At 38.7% G+C, this 24941-nt stretch overlaps 1 protein-coding gene across 1 annotated transcript in view; it reads right to left on the bottom strand.

Annotated features, from left to right (window-relative positions):
- UNC5D (unc-5 netrin receptor D) overlaps positions 1-24941 on the bottom strand; it is a 318482-nt gene that overhangs the window by 33464 nt on the left and 260077 nt on the right. The window contains exons 8-11 of the mRNA XM_063311165.1: positions 24279-24311; positions 17488-17673; positions 12554-12931; positions 4360-4444 (exon numbers count right to left, since the gene is read on the bottom strand). Coding sequence (XP_063167235.1) covers positions 4360-4444; positions 12554-12931; positions 17488-17673; positions 24279-24311 — 682 coding nt within the window. The remainder of the gene's footprint in view (positions 1-4359; positions 4445-12553; positions 12932-17487; positions 17674-24278; positions 24312-24941) is intronic.

Raw genomic sequence — 24941 nt, 5'->3', positions numbered from 1 at the left:
ACTTCCAACAGGTCCTATTCAGAGCATATGGTGAAAGGTGAAAGGTCCCCTGTGCAAGCACTGAGTCATGTCTGACCCTTTGGGGGGACACCACTTTTGCAATGTTTTCTTAGCAGACTATAGCGGGGTGGTTTGCCATTGCCTTCCCCTGTAGTCACCTTCCCCAGCAAGCTGGGTGCTCATTTTACCGACCTCAGAAGGATGGGAGGCTGAGTGGACCTGAGCCGGCTACCCAAGAATCCAGGTTCTGCTGGGATTGAACTCGGGTCGTGGGGAGAGTTTCAGTTGCAATACTGCTGCCTACCACTCTGCGCCACATGAGGCTGTATTCAGAGCATATAGCTTTGGCTAAAAGAAATGAAGTATGAATGCAAAAGCATCAAAGTTGTGAATGAGCCATTAGTGCTCGCAGTGCCTTTACCATTGCCTGTGACCCTCATACCATAACCAGCATGAATTCTCCTGTTCCTTCCTCATTCATTCATTCATTCATTCATTCATTCTTATCAACATTATTTTAGTAGTTCTGAAAACAAATGTGTATCAAAACCCCTGTACTTTAATGCCATAGTGATCTTGAGATTAAAGGACAATTTAGAAAAGGTATATGATCATTTTTTAAAAGAACTTTTAGAACTTCTCCAGCCTTGTGCCTCAAGATGTGTTGGGATAACTTCAAGGATTCCATAGCCACTGCAGTCCCAACACATCTGGAGATTAATAGGTTGGAGAATGATGAGAACACGCCAGTCCTACTTGCTACAAGATTGAAGGATACATGCCAGTTAGGAAGTACGCCTTATTCTCTTTGCCACCTGTTACCTCTCTTGATAGGCCTGGAATGCAACTATTGCACCCTTTGCTATCGCTTTTATACCAGGTGGGTAAAAAGTGCAAGCTAGGGGCCATATCCAGCCCACCAGCAGACCATGTTGTGGCCCCAGGTCACCAACAAATATATAGGGCCAAAAGTTTGGAAATTGGGGGGACATTGGGGTGATTTGAATGGGGAAAATTGGTACATTAATCTCTATAGTGACTAAAAGCACTCATACCATGCCTTAAAATCCTTGATGGACCATGGCTTCACCCAAGTTTCAAATGCATCCCTTGACAGCCATCACTTTATTTTGAAGCCATCAAATACTGATAGGTAATTGGTGGGTGGGGGAAACAGGGAAATAGAAGAGCTACAAAATAACTTGAGCATTTTATGAACAAACAAAAGAAAGAAATCTAACAAACAAACTGGTTAATTTAAAAAATGGCTATAATGTAAGATGTAGAAGACATACCAAAGCTTTTTGGGTTATTTTTCCCCCAGAAGAGGGAAATTATTCCATAGATAATTTCTAAGATAAGCTGAGATGAACTTTGGGGGGAAAAATGGCTACTTTTCCCCAAACAAGGGACTCTTCCCTACAAGGATTTTCTCTATAGAAAAATGTATGCAGTTTGTAATTGTTCTTGTTTTAAAAAAAACAAAAAAACTCTGAGCCAAACTCTTAGATTCAGTTATTTTGCCCTAAAAAGTTTGTTGGACTTCTTTTGCATTGGACCATCCTTTCTTCAGAACCCTTGAACACCATATAAATCAAGAACATTCCCATTGCTGCCTAAAACTGATCAAGGACTGAGCCAATCCAACTTTCCAAGGGAAAGAGGTTTATAACTGGGCTGCTGTCATGCAGAACAATATTGACATTTTATTTTGCAATTCCTAGATTAATGTAAATTTTCAGTAAGGCAGTGTGGACTGGAAGGTGATATTTTTGTGATAGCTTTACTGGACAAAAGCAGAACAAGTTATACCTAGGCTCAAGAAAAGTGTGTGTGTATATATATATATATATGTGTGTGTGTGTGTGTGTGTTTATGTGTGCATGTTTTGCATGTGTGTGTATTCCTGTGCTGTGGTATATATATATATACACACACACTGGTGTAACTATGTTTCCTATGAAAGGAGTTGGAATATACTCACAGCCCTGTCAACTCTTTGATAGGGGAAAAATGTGCAGCATTCTAATTAAAGTTTGCTTTAATTTGATATTTTTCCCCCTATCATTTCAGCAAACAAAGCAACCTAAGTTCATTTGGTCTAGCTTGTTCTCCCCACATTTAGCCTACAGAAATAAAACAGCAGGGAAACATTTGTGTGCCTTCTATTTAATTAACCCATTTTAATTCACTTCTACTGAGACTTTGCAATAAAACATCTGGATTCAAACTTGCCCTTTTTATTTGTTTGTTTTTAATATTGTGTTCCTTTCTTTCTGTACCTTCACGTATCTTAATCTTTCACTAAACATTATCAAAAAGCGCCGACAACAGATGGACATACAATATAAAAGGTCTCACAAGGGAGCTAAGCTATCAAAGGGAAGGGGGAGCCAAAAGGGTTTTAGATTAAGTTGGGAGGAAAATCTCCAGGCATCAAAATCCTGTCTTCTTTCTCTCCCTCAGACACAATTTTCTAAGCACAAGCAAACATAAACAATAATTATTGGTTAGTTTCCTAACATATCTGTTCTCAACATCTACTGTATTCTATGCAATACAAATCTTTCTGCATTCTTTCTCTCCCATCAGGAAAGACAGATATAAATCTCAGCAACAGCTGCAGAAATATGAGATACGCCAGAAGAAATGTACAGTACATTTTAAGAAGTTTCTGCATTTTCCATTCTCTCTGTGGACACTTCTCTTTATCCCTTCAAGTCTACCAAGATTATGAAGCTCTCTTGGGAACCAGCAGGACATCACCATATTTCATGGCCCGAAGATGACTTTATATTATGCTTTTGAGATCTCAGATTGTTTCCCCCCACTGACAGCAACTTCTTCCAGTGAAGAAGAGATGGGGAAAAAAATTCCCTGGGTCAATTAATCCTGGAATATTATGTTTTAAAGAAGTACAACCAGAGCACAGAGCTGAAGGGATATCACTTCATTGGCACTTATTTAATTGCAACATAGAAGTGTTGTTTGGGGTCTTCCACTGCATCAAGTAAATAAGGATTTTGAAGGGAATGGGCATAATAAATCTAATTCTTATAATGAGCTCTAAACAAGAACACTTTCAGCAGTCACCAGGCAGAAGTGGGTGGGAAAAATCAACACTTTTTGACAGTACTAACTAGAAGTGTATCCGCAGGACTAAAACATAAGAGGAAGTCAAGAAAAATATACATATATATTCCTGAAGGCAATTGGTGGGGAAAAAAATACTATACAAGGCTAAACAGAGTAAAGGATATATGGACCCAGGCTTAAAACAGGTTGCTAGTTAGGTTCTTATAATAATATTGCTGAATTTGTATTAAATTTTAAATTAATGATACAGAAGATCAAAGCAAACAGTGTGCTGACTCTTATTTTAACAAACAAAACAAATTAAAAAGATGGATCCACCAAAATGGAACCTGTTTTGGCACAAACAGGCCCATAACAAATAAAACCCAACAATATCCATCTCAAAATTTAGGACAATACATTCAGTGGACTAGTGCTTTGCAAAACAAAAGATCAGGGGAGAAAATTGTTAATTCAGATTTCCCTAAGTGTCTCAGATTTCCCTAAAATATGCCATTACCCAATGCTATTTCACTTTTCAGGCCATCAGAGAACACTGAATTTCAGCTGCATATGATGGAATGAATAGCACTCATTTAAACCAACATCTGTCCTTAAATGGACGGAAAGTTAGAAATGGGAAACCCATTTTTAGCTTAAAATGGATACAGAATACTGAAATGTTCCCACATCTGCTATTTATCTTCCCATTTTTAATTCTAGCAGGACTCATTTCCTGTATCAGTGCCTGGCTGACATGGAATTAGTCAAGATGTTACCTAGAATTAGACTTTCTTTAATAGACTCACATTTTGCCTGTCTAGTTCTGCCTAGCTGGAACTTGAACTTCACCTTGCTTAACTATGTCTTCTACAACCTGAACTTTACTTCCTCCTGCATGCTTCACCCTGTCAACTCTTGCCTCGAATCCCATCCTTGGTTTAGGATACCATTTAGCCACTACTAACACTTGCAACAGAAAACCACCTAAGGGAAGGGATAAGAATAATCATTTCTAGTTATACACTCATCTTCTGTTATATGAACATTGAGATGAAGTGATGGAAATTACCTATTCATTTATTTATTTATTTGGCCACCCATCTCCCAAAAGAACAGTGGTAGAACTGTAGAACTTGCAGAACACTGGTGTTATACAGGTGTAATGAGAAAGTCAATAACTGACCCTTTTCTTTTCTTTTCTTTTTTCTTTTCTTTTCCTTTTTTTCTTTTTTTCTGATGTTAAATAAATAATATACATATCAGATTTTGTTCCTGCCTTACCTTGACTCATCTTGGTTGATTGCAAGGTAGATCTCCCAAGACGTTTCTTCAGGGATAGCCCCATGTGGAATTAACAGGCTAACTCCTGGAACAGCAAGGACAAAATTTACTTGGAAACACTCCAAGTGCTTGTTAGAATTAAAGTGAATCAAAGTTGCAGCAAAGGAAAGGAACATATTACTTTTTATTGTGGCTTTGTAGTAGATGCATCATGTTTGCCATCATCTGAATAGTACAACATGCATCCTATTTCAACTGATAAGCATTTATGATACTGGAATATGTGCAGAACAATCTTCCTCCATGGTTTCAAGTAAAACTATGTTTTGTTGGCATTAAGCACTCGAAAGCAATGTAGTCCGCTTTTTAATAGCCTACCACAGTAATACTTATATTAATATGGCAAACAGCAAAAGCTTTTTTTCAATATTAAACTGTGTGGATATAGGATAAAAATAATTCTTCATAGTATCTGAGAAGTTCACATTTAGCATGAATTTTGAAGCAAAATCCTTATCTTTCTGGTTTCTAATGAATTTCTCCTCTGAAAATATAGCCTAAAAATTAGATATCAAATAATATGAAATGGTGAAGTTAGATTCTCATCAGAGGTGGTTCAGGTGGACCTGCTGTGGCCCTTCTGTTCCATGCACTGCTCTCTCTGCAGCATACTTTCCTTAAGACAGTAATATCACCACTTAGAGCAGGGCACAAACAGCCTTTCAAAATTCTCTGCCCAGTTCTCAGGCAGGGAAATTGGGTGGATGATTTACCTGAAATCCTTCAACAATCTCTCAAGGGCAGGATTGCCCCTTAGTGCTGATAGAAGAACTGTTACTGAAAAAGCCCCATGGAGAAGTTCCCTTGTTAATTGAAGTTGGGAAGCCAAGGAGACTGCAGACTACCAGAGAGAGAATTGTACAGTGAAAGACAGGACATTCACACATGCGTTTGGCCACCTTATAATCAAATAACTGAAAAAAGTGCCATATTCCACCCATGAGAATTTATCTGCAATTCTATTATCCTTTGATCGGATTCCTAAAGTAATTTCTCACACATCAAATTGAATAACCAAAATAAAAGCAGGAAAATGTCTTCATCTGTCATTACTGCCTCTAACAGGATAGTTGCTGTAGAAATATTCTGAAGATTTGAACCATGTATTGTAAATTGGTCATAGAGGCTACCCATCACAGCCACTTCTCCATATGACACTTGGAGGACCCTTTCAGATTAATGCATATAGAACTGCCAGCTAGCTGCAGTAGAGAGTCACAATCCTGCTTCTGGGGGCAGGTTGCAAGGACATCAAATGAGAGCATGACACCAGTTCCCTGCTTTAGATTCCCCATTATAGGATCTCAAACAATTGGGCTGGGAATCCTTTCTCCTGAGAAGTGCTATAAATGAGACTAACCTATACTAGTCTGGATATATTTAATAAAGATAGTGGAAGTTCTTCATATAGAACTTAGGGCAAAAATTACATGGTCAGTTCCATGAGACAATAGCCTGGAGGGTTTTGTAACCATCTACATGAAAAACAGTCAAACTGAACACACACACACACACACACACACACACACACTTGCAGGGTGTACTAAGTTAGGTATTGTAATATATTTCATTACTTTTTATAATATTTTTGTAATATAGTTTGTAATATATCGTAATACATTTTATTACTTTTCCAGAAGATGTTACTGTACTTAATGTGCACATAAACACACACACACACATGCACACTCATATATACATACATATTAGTATTGGATAAATATTTTATGATGCTGGTTTATGGCCATGATAAACTTTAGTTAGATAACAAAGATAGTATTAATAATATGCACACCTAAAATACAAAGGAAAAGACTACAGATCATTATTAATAAGCAGACTGCAAGTGTTGCATGTAAAAAACAACAACTCCCAGCTATTATTTCTGCTATCTCCAGATAAGATGTTTTTCCCGCTTCTTTTGCATTTTAAGCTGCACTAAGCCTTTTTTACAACGTAAACCAGAATTTTCACATATTTCCTGCCTCAAAATTGGCAGGAAACTCTGTCAGCAGTTTCCTGCAACTGTAGCAAATCAAATTAAACAGCAAGTTCAGAGGGGGGTACAAAAGCTGCTAACAAGGAGTTCAGTGCCATGTGACACATACGTTACTTGGATGTAAAAGTTATGGAAGAAGGCAAGTGAATCACATTCCATCTGTTTGGAAGGGCTATGGCCCCCAAACCAAACCCCCAGAAAAGCTAGAGAGAAGGAGGGAAAAAGAAGTGTAAACCTCTCTTACCTATCTCCCTTTGTATTTCGAAGCATTATAGATCTTCAGTGAACTCATCAGCCTTTTACTGTGCAGCAGTTCTTACTAGCAATTAAATGAGTCTTGGTACCAAGCCTACTAATCTATTCACTTAAACAAGGATGACACCTTGACCTGTGCTGATAACATGGCTATGCTTATGATGATGTATAAAGCAACAAATGTGCATTGGCAATTAAACCCTGCTCAGTGTGTTGCCTTCTCTTGACCTCTTTTACCCTCCCCTTCTGGAGTGATTCTCTTGGGGAATAAGCAGTTTTGTCCCCTGGATGTGTTGAACAGCATGGCTCACAAAATAGCATGGCTCACAAATATGTTGACCCTTTCACAGGATGCTCTGTCCAGCCACAAAACACTGCAACAAAATGCTTCAGGGCATTTTTACCTCTGAAGTCATTGAATCTTAGAGTTCAGATGGATCATTGAGAACATAAAATCTAATTCTTTGTACAGTGCTGAAATCCAGTTTGATATGCACAACAAATGTCAACTCAGCCTGTGCTTGAATACATCCTATGGTGCAGCTTAGTCCTCCTTTGATAACTGTCCCTGCATGAGGTAGCTCTTCCTATTTAGAAATTTCTACAAAGATTCAACTGGAATCTGCCTTTCTGAAACTTTAACCAATTTCCATATCCTTCACTCTAAAACAACAGGGAACTGGTCATTTTCTTCTTTGGGACAACCCTTCAGGTACTTGAAGAATGCTACCATCACCCCTCTCAATCTTCTGTTCCAAAGTTAAACATGCCATGGTTGTATGAGATGGGTGCAATTTGCTTCTCCAAGGGTCTTCTTTAGCCAGAATAGGCTTCCATGCATGTACTGCATCTCTTCTAATGAAACTCCTGCTCCATTGTTCAGCAATGCTATATTGCTTCACAAAACTTGTTGTTTAGTCGTTGTGTCCGACTCTTTGTGACCCCATGGACCATAGCACACCGGGCCTTCCTGTCCTCCACTGTCTCCTGGAGTTTACTCAAATTCATGTTCATTGCATCAGTGATGCTACCTAACCATCTTATCCTCTGCTGTCCCCTTCTCTTTTTGCCTTCAGTCTTTCCTAGCATGAGAGTCTTTTCCAGTGAGTCCTCTCTTCACATTAGGTGGCCAAAGTATTTGAGCTTCACCTTCAGTATCTGTCCTTCCAATGAACAGTCAGGGTTGACAAAACTACTTCAAAACAAAGATTTCACATGACATTTCACTGAAGTGAAGCCCCCCTTCAAAGTTTTCCACAGGCAATCCTAAAATATATCTAGCTCCCCAAAACCTCTCTATCTATGCTGTAGTCATTCCTGCTGCCCTTCTGTGAACCAGTGAATCTCAGGCATCCATGCCCTCTTCCAGGGTGCTCCATTCTGGTCTTCTGTTTAACAATGAGACAACCTTCCAATGCTGTCAGTACAGTCAGTCCTCCATGGGATATTTGGGGTCCTTCTCTCCCCCACCCCCTGGCTTTTAATTTTCAATTTGTTTTGGTACTACTACAAGTTTTGAGATTCCTTTATGTACTGCAATTTTAGCTTGATCAGGAGCTATACTCAAAACAATAAGTTCACTATTAACATTTGCTTGGATTGTCTCTAAAACTCTTGATGCAAGAATTCAATCCTGCATTTCTCTATGCCCTCTCTCCTCACTTTTCTGCTTATAACCGTAATGTATATTCCCTTACCTCAATACCTAGCCACTGCCATGCCTTGTAGAAAGGCTCCATATTCTCCTAAATATAATCTAATGAAATAGGAATACTTCCTTGCTTGAAGATCATCATCTTTACAACTATTTACATTTCTATCACTTTACAGGTAAAATTATCAGGCAATAAACTGACAAAGCAACATGTACCCATCCATTACGGGGCTACTTTAGTAACTTCTCATAATCAACAATGACATTCTCAGTCTGCCCCCGCTTTGTTAACACTTTGTTATGATCAGTTCTGACCATAACTGACCACCCATTGGCTCTCATGAAATAGAAATAAAATTGCTGGATCCACAGATCAGATCCTTTCAAAATTCAACATATGTGGGATTGTGAGGTTTTAATGAGCCAAGTGTATCCGAAAGCTAAAACACCTTAAGACATGGTTTAAGGTTCTTTAAGGCATGGGAAGAGTTGTAAGTGAGGTAACTCTAAAAACATCTTGGTTTTATTTAATGTGCTAACAGTTGCCTTATTGGGCAATTTTCTTTGCAATTGGAGATCTTTTTGATTTCAAAAAAACTTCCCTTTCCTTTCAGTTGCAAATGCATTTGTGTAATGTTTGGGCAATAGAACATGCACCACGTTTCAGAACGTTTGCAAGTCTAGCAAAACTGACTATGGTATTTTGGCTCTTAATATAAATCACCCTACAGCACATTTAAGCTGCTGCTCATAACTATTATTGGAGGTCTTCTAATTTATTTGCCTTACAAGACAACAGCTGGGCACTGTACTTTTAAATTCACCATCTTCGTCATCCAAAGGCTTCAAGATATAGTGACCAGTGAAGGGTCAGGGCCAGAATTTTGGGTCCATTTCTTCGGGTATGGGGGAATGGTGTCTGCTGGATATGATCAGAAAATTCAAGATGGCAGCTGCAAAAGTGAGATTAAAACTCAGTCTGGCTTTTAAAAGCATCACACCTTGACTTTTTGATCAACTACTCAGGACTTCCCTAGAGGTAAGGAGGATAAGTTGAGATGTGTGAGCTTTCTACTGGAATGCTTGAGTCTTCCACTGAACATCCATTTGTTGAATCAAATCAGACCAGATGTCTTTGGGTTGATGTGAACATTCAGTGGACTTGTGCATGAGTCTATGTACACACAGACGTACTCAGAAAGAGACAGACAGACTCATACAGGTTTATTCAATCAAATCTTGTCATTTGGAATCTAGAAGTGAATCTTGGCTGATCTGCATATCCTTAAAGGTATCTGCAGAGCCTTAAAGAACCCGGGACAATGCATGATCCACAGAATCTGGGACTGCTTACCCCTGCTTTAGACGGAAACCAAAAGGTTCTCTGAGCTGTAATTTTTGTAGCTAGAATAAATTCCAGAATAAAACATTGCATTACACAAAGGCCATGGAACTGCTGCTTGTAATTTACAAGCATAAATGACTAGCCACTGAAGAATCTCTAGCAGCACAATCCAGCAGCAATGTTGAATTGCCCTTTTTTGCTCACAAGGATAGACCCAAGTAAAACAAAATAATAGTGAAAATGTATAGAAAGCCTGTGCCATTGACAGAAGAAGAAGAAGAAGAAGAAGAAGAAGAAGAAGAAGAAGAAGAAGAAGAAGAAGAAGAAGAAGAAGAAGAAGAAGAAGAAGAAGAAGAAGAAGAAGAAGAAGAAGAGGACTTTCATTTCATAGAGCAAGGCAAGTATCTCATATAATTGTTGGATACTCTAGGGCAAGTTTCTCATTTTTGACATGTTATTCCAATAGTCAGCTCTGATAAAGAAAGGAGGAGAAACAGCTGCTACCACAATGGCTTTTTTAAAACAAAGCAAAACAAAACTTCATACAGCCTATTTTAAAATTATTGTTATTAATTTTAAAACTGCAGCCAGAAATCTTCCCAACCTGTATCTATTTGGGCCTCTTGTAGATGTACAGTGGAGGGCCCAGTTGTATTCTCAGTGGGAAGGTCCCTATGTGATCCAGAAACTTAATCAAACAGAATTTGAAATCACATGAGTCCTAATCCCTGCTACAGCCTTTCTAATGCTTAGAAAATGGTGGAAACATGATGAGGGATGTGGCCAATAAATCTTCTCAGCCCTCCTCTACTTCTTCTACATAGATAATTGTATTTGGGCAAAGAAGAATATCATGAATTAACACTTCATTGAACTTTTCTTTGGCGTTTTTTTCCCTGGTAATTTCCATTCAATCTGATGGAACAGAAACTGCTTTGGGAATTTGTTTCAAAGAAGAAGAACCTTCCATTAAAAGCAAGATCATCTTGTTTCTTAGGTATCTTCTCTATGGAATTGGCTTCCATCAGAAATCTAGATGGTGCCATGGCTCCTGGCCTTGAGGAAAACCTTAAAAATGGAGTTGTTCAGAATGCCATTTACTTAGGAATTGTTGCCAATATTCCCATTATTCTTATCATTATTTGATCATAATCATTTATGAAAGGGTTTGACCCCTTTCATGATTATTACACCTGTTCTGCTATTATAATTCTTTGGCTGTTATTCTACGGCACCATGGCCATGCGGAATGAGGCAGAATATCGATAAAGTCAGTAAATAAATAAGGTGTTTCAGTTAAATTATCACAAGAGGGGTGCAGGGTCCCTTCAGTGGCTCTCAGGTGGTTGCATGTGCTTTGTTTTTCATGGTTCAGTCTCTCTCCACTGGCCTGAATCAGGAGTCTAGTAGCACCTCTTCCAACCCACAAATTTGAAAAAGGTGCTACCAGACTTCTGATTTTTTGCCACCATAGACTAGCATGGCTCTCCTCCTGCAATGTTCACTGGCCTGCTGCCTCCCTGAATTCCCATTATAATAGGACTCCTCTTGTGGGCCTTTCTCCCATTAGGAATCAGGGAAACCAGGAAGGCTGCGGAGTGCTACAGAGATATGCAATAGGAGTGGCGAATCAAAATGGCTGTTTATTTGGTCACTTCACTACAATAAAGTAAAACACACACACACACACACACACACACCTTCCACCAAAAGATATGCATCAAATTCACCACAAGAAGAAGATAAGAGAAACAGAAGCTTATTTCATAGTGGAAGCAAACTTAAGAAGTTAGAAGAATTTGAATGCACCAAAGAAGAGCAGACTAGCTATTTTTATCATGCCTTATGGGAGAGAGGCTTCAAAGAAGCTTATGGTGTCCCACTGTTGGAATCCAAAAATGTTCCATCAGATTCAGTGGGGCTGGAATAAATAACCTGGGGATGGAGAGATTGCATTACCTCAATTTTTCTTCTATAGAATGGCAAATGGAATGAGCTCATCCACTGAACTGAGTGAATGTTCAGATAACAAGCTTACTTACCATATAAAAAGTATTCTGTTAATCATTAAAGTATTGATGTGCCAAATTGTCCATTCACCTTTAATTTGCTCCATTCATGAAAGTATGTGCAGGGAGGGATGGAAAGCAAATTAAATAGCAGTGAATTGAAATGGAAAATCTTTGAGAATTCTCAAACTGCAGGAGAGATTGCCTTACTTGGGTGATGGCTGAGGAGATCTGGCTTTAAGAAACTGAACTTAATGTCTGTATGCACTTTCCATCTGGCAATTTCTTCCATCTTTTAATTTTTTAAAAATAACAATTGTTTTCTATATGTTAACTCTTCTTATTGTATGCCACCCAGAGTCACTTTTTCATGAGATGGGCAGCCATATACATTTGTTGAATGAATGAATGGAGCCCCATAATAGTCATGGAGCAGTGTACCTTGCCAGGTGACTATGCAGTGTTGACTGGTCATATGATCATTCACTCTAGGAACTGGAAGAAGCTCAAAAACTGAGACCATTTGGCCACTTCCAAGGTAAGGTGCCCTTCCCTTCCCCCTCCTGCAAATTTTTAAGAAATTTTACTCTCTATCAAAGAGGCAGTAAAACATTCTGCTTCTTTTTAGGAAGTAAAGAATCTCACATATGCAGCTTTACCAAATTGTAAAAACAGCTTTGCCAAATTGTCAGCTAGTCACAGTTAGTTGTATACGTGAAAAAGTTCACACATGACATTGAGCTGAGAGAACACTGATAGAGGAGTGTATTACTATTGCATATTTTTAAAGAAACCCAAGGGGAGGGGAAAAAACCCACACAAATCAATTACTCCTGCATTTCAAAATGTTTGCAGACTTGGCAACAACCCACCTGTGTTGGGGATTCCTAAACGCCCCCCCAGGTGACCAAATACACTGGTAGCCCTCATCTCACTTTGCTTTGAAAGTGATGAGAGATTCTGGATGTATGCAGTTTTGTTCTTTGCATGGATAGGATTGAAGGTTTTGTTATTGTCATGTGGAAATGTCCCGGAATGAGTTTTCCCATGGTACTCAGAATGTTCTGATACACCCAACGACACCATAAATGAACTCTGAACTTTGACTTTAATATCAGACAAAGGGTTGAAGAGGGAGGATTCTGTCATCAGCTCCTTGTCAATGGGATCTTGAAGGCATATGGGTCCACTGTAGGTTCGACTGACAGTCAGGTCAGGCTGCATGGATGAGTTCAAAAGCAAGGAGTTACCTGATGGAAGGAAATCAATCAAGCAATCAGTTACCATTGCTACGTAGAATCCAAAGTATTGTCTCTATACTTAGTTCTACATTAAGGTTCCAAACCCTGGGCAACATTGCTTTAGACTTCAAATGGGAGATTTTGTAATAAATTACAAGTACAGAACACTAAGTATCAGGAAGAAACTCCTATGCCTGACACAATCAGTTTCAGTTGGGAAACTGTAGACATCTTAGACCAAGCCAGATCTAAGTAGATTGGGCTCTTGTGTTCACTGAGCCAGGATGTTTTCTTGCAGATGTTTCATGACCAGGCTAGATAGCATCATCAGTGCATGGGAGAGTAGGGTTTACTGGCAGAATAAGCTACTATGCATAAACCACCAGCAGACCAACTCTCCCATGCTGTAGAGAGTAAGGAAGATGACCTAGATGGAGATATGCAAGGTCTGTAAACAAGAGGTAAAACATTTTCTAAGTCCACTATGTTCAGATAATATTCAGAAGCAGTTCAGACAGACATGTCCCTAATTCATTGGAGTTGAAGAAGGAGAAGGTACAACATAATCAGACTTGCAAGATTCTATCATCACATCTCTATAAAGGTAGTTTTACCCTTCCTGTGGAGTCGATTTCTTGGTCTGGTCTACCTATGGGGCTGACACATAGACTCATGATGTTACCTAGCATCTGCAGGAAAACAACCAAGCTCAGAGAACACCGAGAACCCGGCAGTTCAACCCTTAGCCACCTCTATTATCAAGATCCAAAATGCAAGAAAAGTTCTAGAGGTGTGTCAATGAAGATTCTCAGTCATCCAGGTGGAACTGTCTGTAGGTTGAGTCATGGCAACTGGATTTGCCATGACTCAACCTACAGACGATCCTAGAGGTGTGACACTCTGATGAATGACCCATTAACAGACACATTGAGATAAGCTTCATCTACAAACCATTCAAGAAGAGAAGCAAGCAAAGGTGAAGAAAAGAGGCAAACAGACCTAAACACACCCTTCCTCATTATAACTCTATTAACCAACACCCAGATAAGCAGAAACCAGCACCCATTAAAAAAGAATGAAGAAGAAACAATACCCCACCCAAAAAGCAATCAAGGAAAAAAAAAAAAAAGAACAAGAAACAATCAAGGCTGATAGGACAAGCTACCACATGTAAACAGCCAGCAAACCCCACTCCCCCATGAACTGATGATGTTACCAGCCTGGTAATGAAACATCTTCAGGAAGAGAAGTAAGCACAGAGAACACCAAAACCAACAATTCAACCCTGAGCTACATATATTCTCCACTATGGAAACAGGAAGAATTGCTATGTTGCCAGCAAAGTGTCCATCTCACTTTATTTCATCTGGAAATACTTCAGAGCAGAACAAGTTGTTGACCCCTGTTCATAAAGCTTGTTTAAAACACACATACTGTACATACACAAAATTAACACCATGGCCTGGCTGCTCTTCTTCAGCTTTGATTTTAAATTGAGCCAAGGAAGAATTTGTACTCTCTTTCCCTTCCTCCCTTCCAAGTAAACAATCCCTTCTGCTCAGTTTTCCTGGCTATGCTGAAACTTGTAGAAATAAGGAAATGAGAGGGACCTTTTTTCTCCCTGCTCTGTCTATAGCACCCTTGGGAATTTAGAGTTTCTGGGCATTTTTGGCTTCCAAATTTGGGGACATCTGGGAGACGAATCAGGGGCATTAAGAAGTTGTATTTCTCCTATGTTTGGATAGTCATGCAGCCATGGTTGCTCACTATTCATCAGAGAAGGGTAACTTGCAGACTTTTAATTATTCCACTGTAGTCATCAGAGGATAATGTCATCCAAATCAATGGGTAGAATAAGGAGAAAAAATTACAGTAGATGAGTCGGTGGGATTGGATCTCTGATCATTTCCAGGGGTATAACAGCCTCTACACTGTCTCCCTGATCTTTTAAAAAAAAATCTCTTTCAGAAGCCAGTTTCTGAACCTATCTGGATAGAGTTCAGTCAATGACCATTCTCCTATAAGCATTAAACAATCTCTGTTTTCAGTCATTTATATACATTTATACATGACAAGTGTGGGAATATTCTCTATGTATGTTACAACGATGAAGTTATTTCATTAACTTTTTCTCAACAGCTTGACATCCTTGCCCAAAGGTTTTTGTGCTTCCATGATCTTGCCAACATGCATAAGTACACACATACACATACAAACATATCATTTAAGGATGTGTATGCAAGTGTATATGCATCAATACGCATTTCCATTCAGAATGTGCTGTTACCATTTAATTTGAATTCCGTTAAAACTATATGCTTTCCTTTTTTTTGTTTATTTTTCTTAGTTTAGTCTTGAATTTCTCTCTCTCTCTCTCGGTGTGTGAGTGTAATAATAATAATACATGTTGGGAGAAATAGCTAGAAATCTCATTATGGGAATTCTTTGGCTCAGTGACTACTGAGCAAATTGGAGTCCTAGATTTCTAAGAGGGCTGATTTTCCCTAGTTTCTTCCACTGAATCATAGAGTGAAAGGGTTGAAAGGCACCTTGAAGATCATGAAATCCAACCCCCTTGCCCAGAGGAATCAAGGAATCCAGTACTATACATCCTCGAGAGATGGTCATCCAGCTTCTGTTTAAACACCTCCAACAAAGGAGAGTTCACCACCTCCTCTTTCATTGTGGAACAACTTGTACCATTAGGACATACTTTTTCATGTCCAATTTGTAATGTAAACCATCGTTTTTTCTCTTGCTTTCTGGAACAATTTTGAACCATGCTGCCTCATCTTCTGCATGATAGTTCCCTTCCAATGGTTGTTTCTCATCTGTGATTCAGTGTGTATGTGAATGCCTATATAGATGAAATATTCAGTATCTTTAGTCATTACATAGATGCACTGTTAAACTCTCAGAATACTAATATAGTACTTTTTTCTCCAAAATCATGATGACAATTAAAATCAGTATCTCATGTAGATAATTTCATGTATTCATTATACCGCTATAGATGATGAGAGGCTGGGGAGATTTATGGGGAATAGAGGCCTTGGGAATGATAGTTGTTATGAGGAATCTTAAGGTCTGCCATGTAGATTTGTTCAGAGGTGTACTAGACAGGACAAGAAATAATGGGGTTAATTATATGAAATTAGATTTAAGTTGGATATCAGGTAAAAAAAAATCCTAGTACAGTAGTAAGATCTATTCCAGTGCAACAGATGGTCCAGTTGGTGGTCTCCCCTTTGTTGGAGATGTTTAGAAAAACTGGATGGCCAATTGTTGGGGATGCCATAGTAAAGGGATCTTGCTCTGAGCAGGGGTCTTGGACTAGATGATCTTCAGGATGTCTTTGAGCCCTTATACTCTATGATTCTATGAAATAATTTTTATCTCATGTTTTTCTTAAGGAGAAATAATAAATAACCAGAGTTGTCTTCACACTTCCAGCACCAGGTTTTTCAGAAATCAGAATGTTATTTTTAAAAACGAAAACAAAAAACAAAAAAACCTTAACTTGTTATGTGAAGTCTTCAAGAAAAGAGTCCTTAAGAAAAATATCAGAATGTACAATTTAGATTCCCTGAGTGTTTGATAATGCATTTAAGCAATGACTAAACTTGGCAAATTGGGCTTTATATACACAGAACACATTACTCATGTCTTCAACTCTCCATGAAGGGGCTACCTTTTTCAAGTATAGATATACTAGAGCTAAGAGCAGAACTGTTAAACTTGAATAATGGTACTTGAACAATGCAATGTACTACATAACTTTTGTATGAAGTAGGACACAAAGACAGGTGAGTGTTTTTTTCCTCACTGTTTGATATCCAAATGTTTCTCTTGGATGGAATAAACAATGAACAAATGGATCAAGGATTCTGAATCAATTCAATTGTTCAGTGAAGATGTCTATAGGAAAGTACACTCGATTGTGACATTTTACCATAGAATCAACCAGATGTTCCTATGGTGATATTTAACCATTATTGCTGCAATTTGAGAGTTAAACATATTGAATTTATTGGGCTTAAGGAGGCTTACAAAACCCCATTTTTAAACTTGCGCTGCTGTATTTAAACAATAAGAGTAATAAGCACACAGCTTATTATATATGTTGGACAACAGTCATTTAGCCCTGGCTATGCTCCCTGGTGCTGGCTGGTCCAAACATCCACCAAATTTCCCACTCCTACCAAGTTATGTTTGTATCTAAACCATGACATCTAAATATTCTGGCTCACATTCCACCGTGGTTCTCAGGGGATGTGTGGTACAAGAAGTCTCAATTCTATACCCTCCTCTGCTTCAAAAAAGATGCAGGAAAACTTGCCAGGTATCTAAATGAGGAAGCACAGCAATGCAGGAAAATTTACTTGTATTCAAGATATCTATTCTTCCCATTTTGTTTCAGTCTGTCAGTATGGCATAAGTGGTGTGAGCATGAAGGAAATCCCACACCACATACATACATGAAAAGTGCAAGGTAGCTTGAAACTTTGTCAGTTAATTCCACTGGTGGGATCCTTCTCAAAAAACAGTCATCCAATCTTACCAACCTTGCCGGACAGTTTTAAAATTAAACGTCTGGAAGCCTCCCGTCAGAGCTGATGAATCAATCACATCCACGCCATATTCAGTCTGGCTCCGCCTGTAGAGAGTCACACCAATAACAATGACCGCAACGGCAATGACAGCGGCCCCTAGGCCTGAGTACAGGGCAATGTCCGTTGCATTCTGGATGTCTGCAAGTAGAGAAGAAATAGCCTAAATGAGCACAGGCTGTTCTTCTAAATGCTAAAACAAGGGCCAATCCCAAACCAACATTCAGCTTAAACATGCAGAAGCTATGGCTGTGAGAATAGGAATAATTATCTGAGAATAGGAATCATTACCCATATCATCCTGCCCGCACCGTTACAGTAGTGGAGGCTCCTTTCTTGTCTGCCTGTAGGAAGTAGCGGGGAAGTGAGAATAAAAATGGGTAATTAATTCCTTTAGGATTCTGGAATGGAAGGAATGATAAATCTGGATGGTGTCCATTCTTCCCCTTCACAAGTATATAATGTCCTCTGGAAAATATAATGTCCTCTATAATGTCCAATCAGTATGGACTATGATGCACTTAGCAGATCTTAGCATTGGACAGGACAACTGAGTCCATGCCTGCATTGTAGTTCAGTGAAGGAATTCAGATTAAAACTTCCACAATAAAAGGAGATCACATGAGGGTTCCAAAAAATACTGAAGGAAACAGTTCATTTAAAAGAACATGACAGTGCTTTAAACATGCTAGACCAGACACACCTGGTCACCTCATTCATCTTCTAATGTAAGTGAAACTCTTTTGACTCCTGGGTCTGATTCTGCAAATATCCAGGCAATTATTTGGGGGGACCAGAGGGGACAATGGAGGGCTTTTAAAAAGTTGCTGTTTTATTCAGTAAGTGTATCTCTGTCTTGAGGAAGAAGCAGGTATGTTTCTGCCTTCCCTTTGCTCATAGTCTCTTCAAATGAGTCTCCCAAGTTGGAAGTACTTGCTTACAGATGCATATTCTGAAGGGGAATGCACAGCCTGTGTGGTAGAGCATGGGTAGAAAAGGAAACAAGACAGATACTTTGCAGAGCTCCCTTTCCAGCTGAAAAGCTTTGAGGAATGTTGGCTTTATTCTGCTGGTTTAAAACCATGGCCTTATTACTTTTTATTTGAGGAATAAGCTGTCTTTTCTGCTCTCAAGTTCATTTTGTTTGAGAAATATATTGCTGGGATCTGAGTGAGAAGTCTTTCTCTATATTTATCTATCAGTGAGAAGTCTCTCTTTCTCCCATCCATCCATTTTAACCAGTGGTCAGACTTGGAATTTTGAGAGTATGCCAATTCCTCAACAGGCATCATGACTGGAAGGAATCAACAGAGAAATCAGAAGGCACCACATTTGAACCATCAGGAGAAACATAAAATACTAAATAGAATAAACAATACAAAATTACAGACTTATTTGTCCTCCCCACCTTCCCCCCGAGGCAGGAAAATCTGCCCCAAATACTGTAGGTTAACCACAGGTATCCATCAAAACATCAAAAAAAAAAAAAAAAAACAGTGCAAAATGATGCATTATGCCACCAAGTCCAAACAGTTTCTTTGACTTTTATTCTTCCATTCCAATTCTCTCCATAGAAAACAGGTATTAATCTTTGTCAGTGGGGCCAATTAGGCAATGTCACAGCAATGGCTTGTCACACGGGATTCTGAAAATAATGCCACTTCAAGAAAAATGCAGAGTCCACAAATGGATTTATCTATCCTTTTCACTTCTTCAAACCAAGCAACACAATTATATATAGATTCAAAGTGAGAAGGAATGAATATAGATATACAGATATATACTGTATACATACACATAGTAAAGGTAAAGGTTTCCCTTGACATTAAGTCCAGTCGTGTCCGACTCTAGGGGGCGGTGCTCATCTCCGTTTCAAAGCCGAAGAGCCAGCGTTTGTCCGTAGACACTTCCGTGGTCATGTGGCCGGCATGACTACACGGAACGCCGTTACCTGCCCGCCGAAGTGGTACCTATTAATCTACTCACATTTGCATGTTTTCGAACTGCCAGGTTGGCAGGAGCTGGGACTAGCAACGGGAGCTCACCCCGTCACACAGATTCGAACCGCCGACCTTCCGATCGGCAAACTCAGCAGCTCAGCGGTTTAACCCGCAGCGCCACCGCATCCCTATACATACACATACCTATATACATATAAACACAGGCACACAAAGTTCAGAAGGATTTAATTCATATAAATGGATACTGTACATTTGTTGATGCTTATTCTTATGGCAGTATATTTGTTCTTATTTATTTAAACTGATACACTGGGGCCACTGATTTATGTGCTTTTTTTTTTTTTTGGCTAGAGAAGGAGATGTGAAGATCCAGCAAAGAAAAGTATTAAGATAGTGAAATTTACTTTTCCTCCATGACCTAAGATATCAATTTCCTTAGTGATCTTCATCTGCAAAAATTGGAGTATTATTATTTATTTATTTTTTATAAGTTCTGCTAGCCAGGTAGAATCCCTAACTATCAGGAATTCAAATGTAGATCTGAACAGGGGCATCCACTGGGGTGGGGGGATGTATAAAAATTCAAGATAGTGATCTTGACTGCATTATTAAAGCCCCACCCCATTTTTACAGTCATGCATGATGCACATAAAAAAAGGGTGGGGTTTTAGTCATGCAGTCAAGTCTGACATCTTTTTTTTTTTTGATGCCACCAACACTGGTGGATCTGAACATGTTTATCTGAGTTAGCAATACTGAGTTATCCCCCACACTGAGTTGGCAATATTGAGTTATCACATGAGGGTTCCAAAATATACTGGAGGAAACAGTTCATTTAAAAGAACATGACAGTGCTTTAAACATGCTGGACCAGACACACCTGGTCACCTCAACCATCTTCAGTGAATGATCTAGCTATATTCACTGAGAAACTATTTTTCATCTCAATATACTACTTCCCAAGCGATAATTGGAGAACCCTAGATTCGACTCTGAAAATCAAAATAAATCCCACATGGCACATTATAAAAACTCTTATATCAGTGCTAGCTTCATGTGTTCTAACCACCGTAGTCTACAGACTTTTTGGTGTTGCCATCAGCCTATCACTTATTAGGAACATCAACACATGGGGAGATGTATCTTCAGTATATCTAAACTGATAATGGGGTTCCACAGTTACAAATAGGGATTCTCCTGCCTGCAGATTACAAAGATTGAAGATGGGATCTCCCATATCCAAAGCAGACACTTTATCACTAGATATAACCCTTTCTATAGTTTTCCATTCATCTAACCTGATAAGTTTTGGATCTGTATCCGTAATTGATCCTTGTGATCCCATCCAATTCCACAATGCTTTTCTGTGCATTTGCCTTTTAAAGCAGAATGGGGGGGGGGGGGGAAATCAGGTTCAGACTCTGGTTTCTAATTGCTTTATCAAGTTAGGTACAAAACAAAGTTCCCCAACTATGGGTTGCCTCAGATTAAGAGAGGAGAGAAGACTACATGAACAGGAAAAGGAATGCATTAGCCCAAAGCTATCAAACTATCATTTGATGTTATGCCTGAACCTTGTCTGCATTTAATTGTGCTTCCTGACACCATTAAAGACATTTATCTGAAAGCATTCTTTTATGGTAATGAAGTTTTTATTAAGCATGATTAAGTTTTATAAAAATACCTGAAGATGAATTAAGAAGTGTAGAAGCACAAAATGAAACATTTGGGTTTAATGCATTAGGAAGCATAATTGATTAAATTATCTCATTTGTAATAAAGTTTTGCACAAGCTGTGCAGAGTACACATCGCCTCCAATTCACTATTCATTCTCTCCAGATAAGAACAATTACACCCAGTTTTTGCAATCTTTCTTCTTCGTACTATTCCCTTCTGTAGCTGCTAAACATGGAAATCTACTTCTCCACTCAGACCTTCCCATGTCTCCCCCTGAAGAAGTTCTGCTGTGTGAGAAAGAGAGTTCTAAGCCAGGGAGGATTATATATAAGTCTATTTACCACAATTGGTTGTTTCTCAATTATCTTAATAATTAACTTTGATTTTGCATCAATGATGATTCATATGGCCTTAAACTTAATGCCCACTCAGTTCAAAAGCAAGCAACAAGCTTTATTTATAAAACACACCTCTAATCTCCCAGTTCAGAATAAATAGTTTAATTCCCTCAGGAGCTAAAGGAACTAAAATCGACCTCAGCAGTTTGGCTGACCCTCTTTAAGGATCCAGTCATGATGCTGGAGATGAGGAGAGGATAAAGAAAGAGCTTGCAATCAGTTAGACAAAGTGACACCTTGCTGAGCTATCAAGTGCATTACAATCAAACATGAACAATGTTAGAAAGGAATCAGTATAGTAACTTTATGTCTCTCTATTCCTTGTTTGGATCTCTGCAAATTTTAGAAGCTTGATTTTTCCCCTCCAAGATTCTAAATTGTGTAGGAACTGCACAAGGATACAAATCTTCCCCCTGCACTCCCACAAAAAAATTGCAGTAATTTTGCAGAGTAACAAGAATGCGTACTTGGAGGTAAGGAAAGTTATTTAGCATGCTCTTGTCCCCCACCCCTGCTAATATTAACTATCAAGTAAAGCCAAATTCCTTAATAGGGTTGAAATGAAATCATGGGCATTTTCAAAGCAGCCCTATTTACCTGTTCTTCTCCTAAACAAAACCGCATTCTGAATCACCCACCGCTTATTATTTGACTGTTCTGAATGTAAGGCTTTTTCCCTCCTCCACCAATAGACTGCAAAAATATTGTATATCTTTCACATTTGGGGTGAGATTCATTTCATTTGAAGAACTTGTACCACATGTTACCATATGCAGCTGGATACTGTTATCCCCCCCCCCCCTCTGGTGCAACTATGGCAACAGAAACATCTTGAGGAAGGATTGTTTGAACTAACAGAACATGCACAAGACAGAATGCTGAATTTCAGATCTTCCTCCAACACATTGCAGTTCTCCACACCCAAGGCATTTTTAGGAGAGGGGAGAATGACAGGTGCCTGAAGCCCTGCACATGGAGAGGTTCCATGCAAAATGCAGCTCAGTATTTGACATGAATTGATGAATCAGATCAAGGCTTTTCATTCGGGGCAGACTGATTGATCACTTAAAAAAATATAAACCCAAAACTTATTGCAGCCTTTTTTTTTTTTTTGCAATTGATACCCCTTTCCTCTGCGAAAGGAAGGAAGGAAGGAAGGAAGGAAGGAAGGAAGGAAGAAAGAAAGAAAGAAAGAAAGAAAGAAAGAAAGAAAGAAAGAAAGAAAGACAGAGACAGACAGACAGACAGACAGACAGAGGCATAAAAAGATCCTGGATTCTCAAATGAAGCTCCTATTACTGGGTATCTCAGAGTCTTAAAAAGGTCCCATTTGTGCTAAATCCCACTGTATTTGAACCCCTAGGGAGAACTCCCAAACATTAACTGTTTTAAACTATTCATACCAGAATGTTTACTAGAAGGGAAAAATGAATTTCTCAGTTTTGGTTTGACTCACCTTCTCATTTTTCCAAGTTTAAATACCATGTCATGTTTTAGCATCATGTTATTTTAAAAAGTGGCCACCTGGACATTTGGGTTTTCATGAACATCATCCCAATATTTTTCTTTTCCCATGAAGTGCCAAATATATACATTTGGGTAAAATATTTCCCACTAATATTATGAGTTCTTCCATGTTTCTTTTCAGGAATATGCTCACTTGGTGTTTACTTTCCTCCTAGAACATACATTTTTAGTATATAACTTAATTAAGGAATTGTATCACAACAATCAGAAGTTCAAATATTGAAATCCATGTATCAAATCAAATCAAATTCTTATTACTGGTCAGCAACCCAGACAAAATAAAACTTACTAAATAAAACCTACAGAGTAGAGCTAGCACATAGGAAATAATTTTGGTTTGATTTAAATTTGCCTCCTCTCTCTGGATGATTGCCTGTTCAATCAAAAGGCTGAACATTTCCTCTCCAGGCTTCCATCTGAACACCAAAGAATAGGGTGGGGAGGGTTGACAAAGCTACTCAACTCACTGATCTTATAGCATATTTCTCTTTCCTTTTCCATGTGATCAATGATCACATAGAAGGAGACCTATGAAATGTCTTCTTCACATTATCTCCTCCCCCGTTTTTTTTTCTCCATTTGACAAAAAAGACAGGGTCTCAACCTATTTTTAACAGACAAAGAAAAAAAGCAAGTGAACATTTCAAAGATGAGATGCAGGGCTCTTGCATCTATCTTAGCTCTGAGATGACTGAAAGATGCATCTGAGCATCATCTCTTTCCCATAGTCTACAACCTCTCAGAGGCCTCACACAAGGGAAAGACATGTGTAAGAAATAATTTCCCTGACACAGGAGGAAACTCATCCCATGTTTCCTGAACAGGAGAAATGGGTGGTTGAGGAGGCTATGGATTGATAGATAATGGGAAGAGGCTGCGACACAGTGGAGGCAGTAACCATTTCAACCATCTTGCAACAAGAAATCACACTCACAAGCACCATTCACCACTGCCCCTCAAAAAATTCTGAAGTTCTATGAGAATGTCTCTTTGGATGGGAAGGAAAACTTGGAAGCAGTTAGAAAACAGAATTCTGCACATATTAGTATTGTATCTTCTTTCAGTTGAGTTGTTGGCTTTACAATTATGCTGATGCTGACACTTAAATAAATATACAGTATATGTATATTTTTTTTTTAAAAAATGGGGTCTTAGAAAACATATATACAGAGAGAAACTTACTTTGGGGTTTTATTTCATGAAGAGGCTTTCTGTCTAAAAAGAGGAAATGGGAGAGAGGGGTAGGGGAAGAGAAAGAGAAAGTTGCACTTAATAAACAACCAAGGAATGTATTTATTTTCTAGATCACTTTCCACCCAGGTATGTAAGTGAAACATTTCCATTGCCTGCCCACACTCCCCATTTTAGGCAAAACCTTCCTGCTTCCATTTATATAAATATTCACTTGCATCTTCTATACTGAAAATACATTAGGACTTCCTTTTTTTATTTTGTTGGGGTGGGGGAGAGGATTTATTATTTTAGTGAACTGGAGTTTTAAACAAATAGATTGTCTGTGTAAAAGTCTATAGATTTGGGGATTAAGCCAGGACTACTACTCTCGCAGTCAACCAGGTTTGTCTGAGTTAGATTTCCACAGGATGCAGCTTTCATCTTTCTCAACATTTTCAGGTGTAGGGGAAAAAATGGACTAAAGAGGGCATAACCTGAAATTACAATCTGTCTAGGAAACTGCTTTTAGTATTCCAGATTGTCTGAAAAAGATAAATACTTGTTTTTAAAAAATATTTTTTTCAGCACCACTTGTTGAAGAGGAGCTGCCTCTTAATTTCCAGGAGGAGATTTTTCCAAATAGTGTTATTTCTGATTGAGAATAGTAAGGAA

The sequence above is a fragment of the Candoia aspera genome, chromosome 9 (assembly GCF_035149785.1).
Source record: "Candoia aspera isolate rCanAsp1 chromosome 9, rCanAsp1.hap2, whole genome shotgun sequence".
NCBI lineage: Eukaryota > Metazoa > Chordata > Lepidosauria > Squamata > Boidae > Candoia > Candoia aspera.
This window is presented reverse-complemented; position numbering and strand designations above follow the sequence as displayed.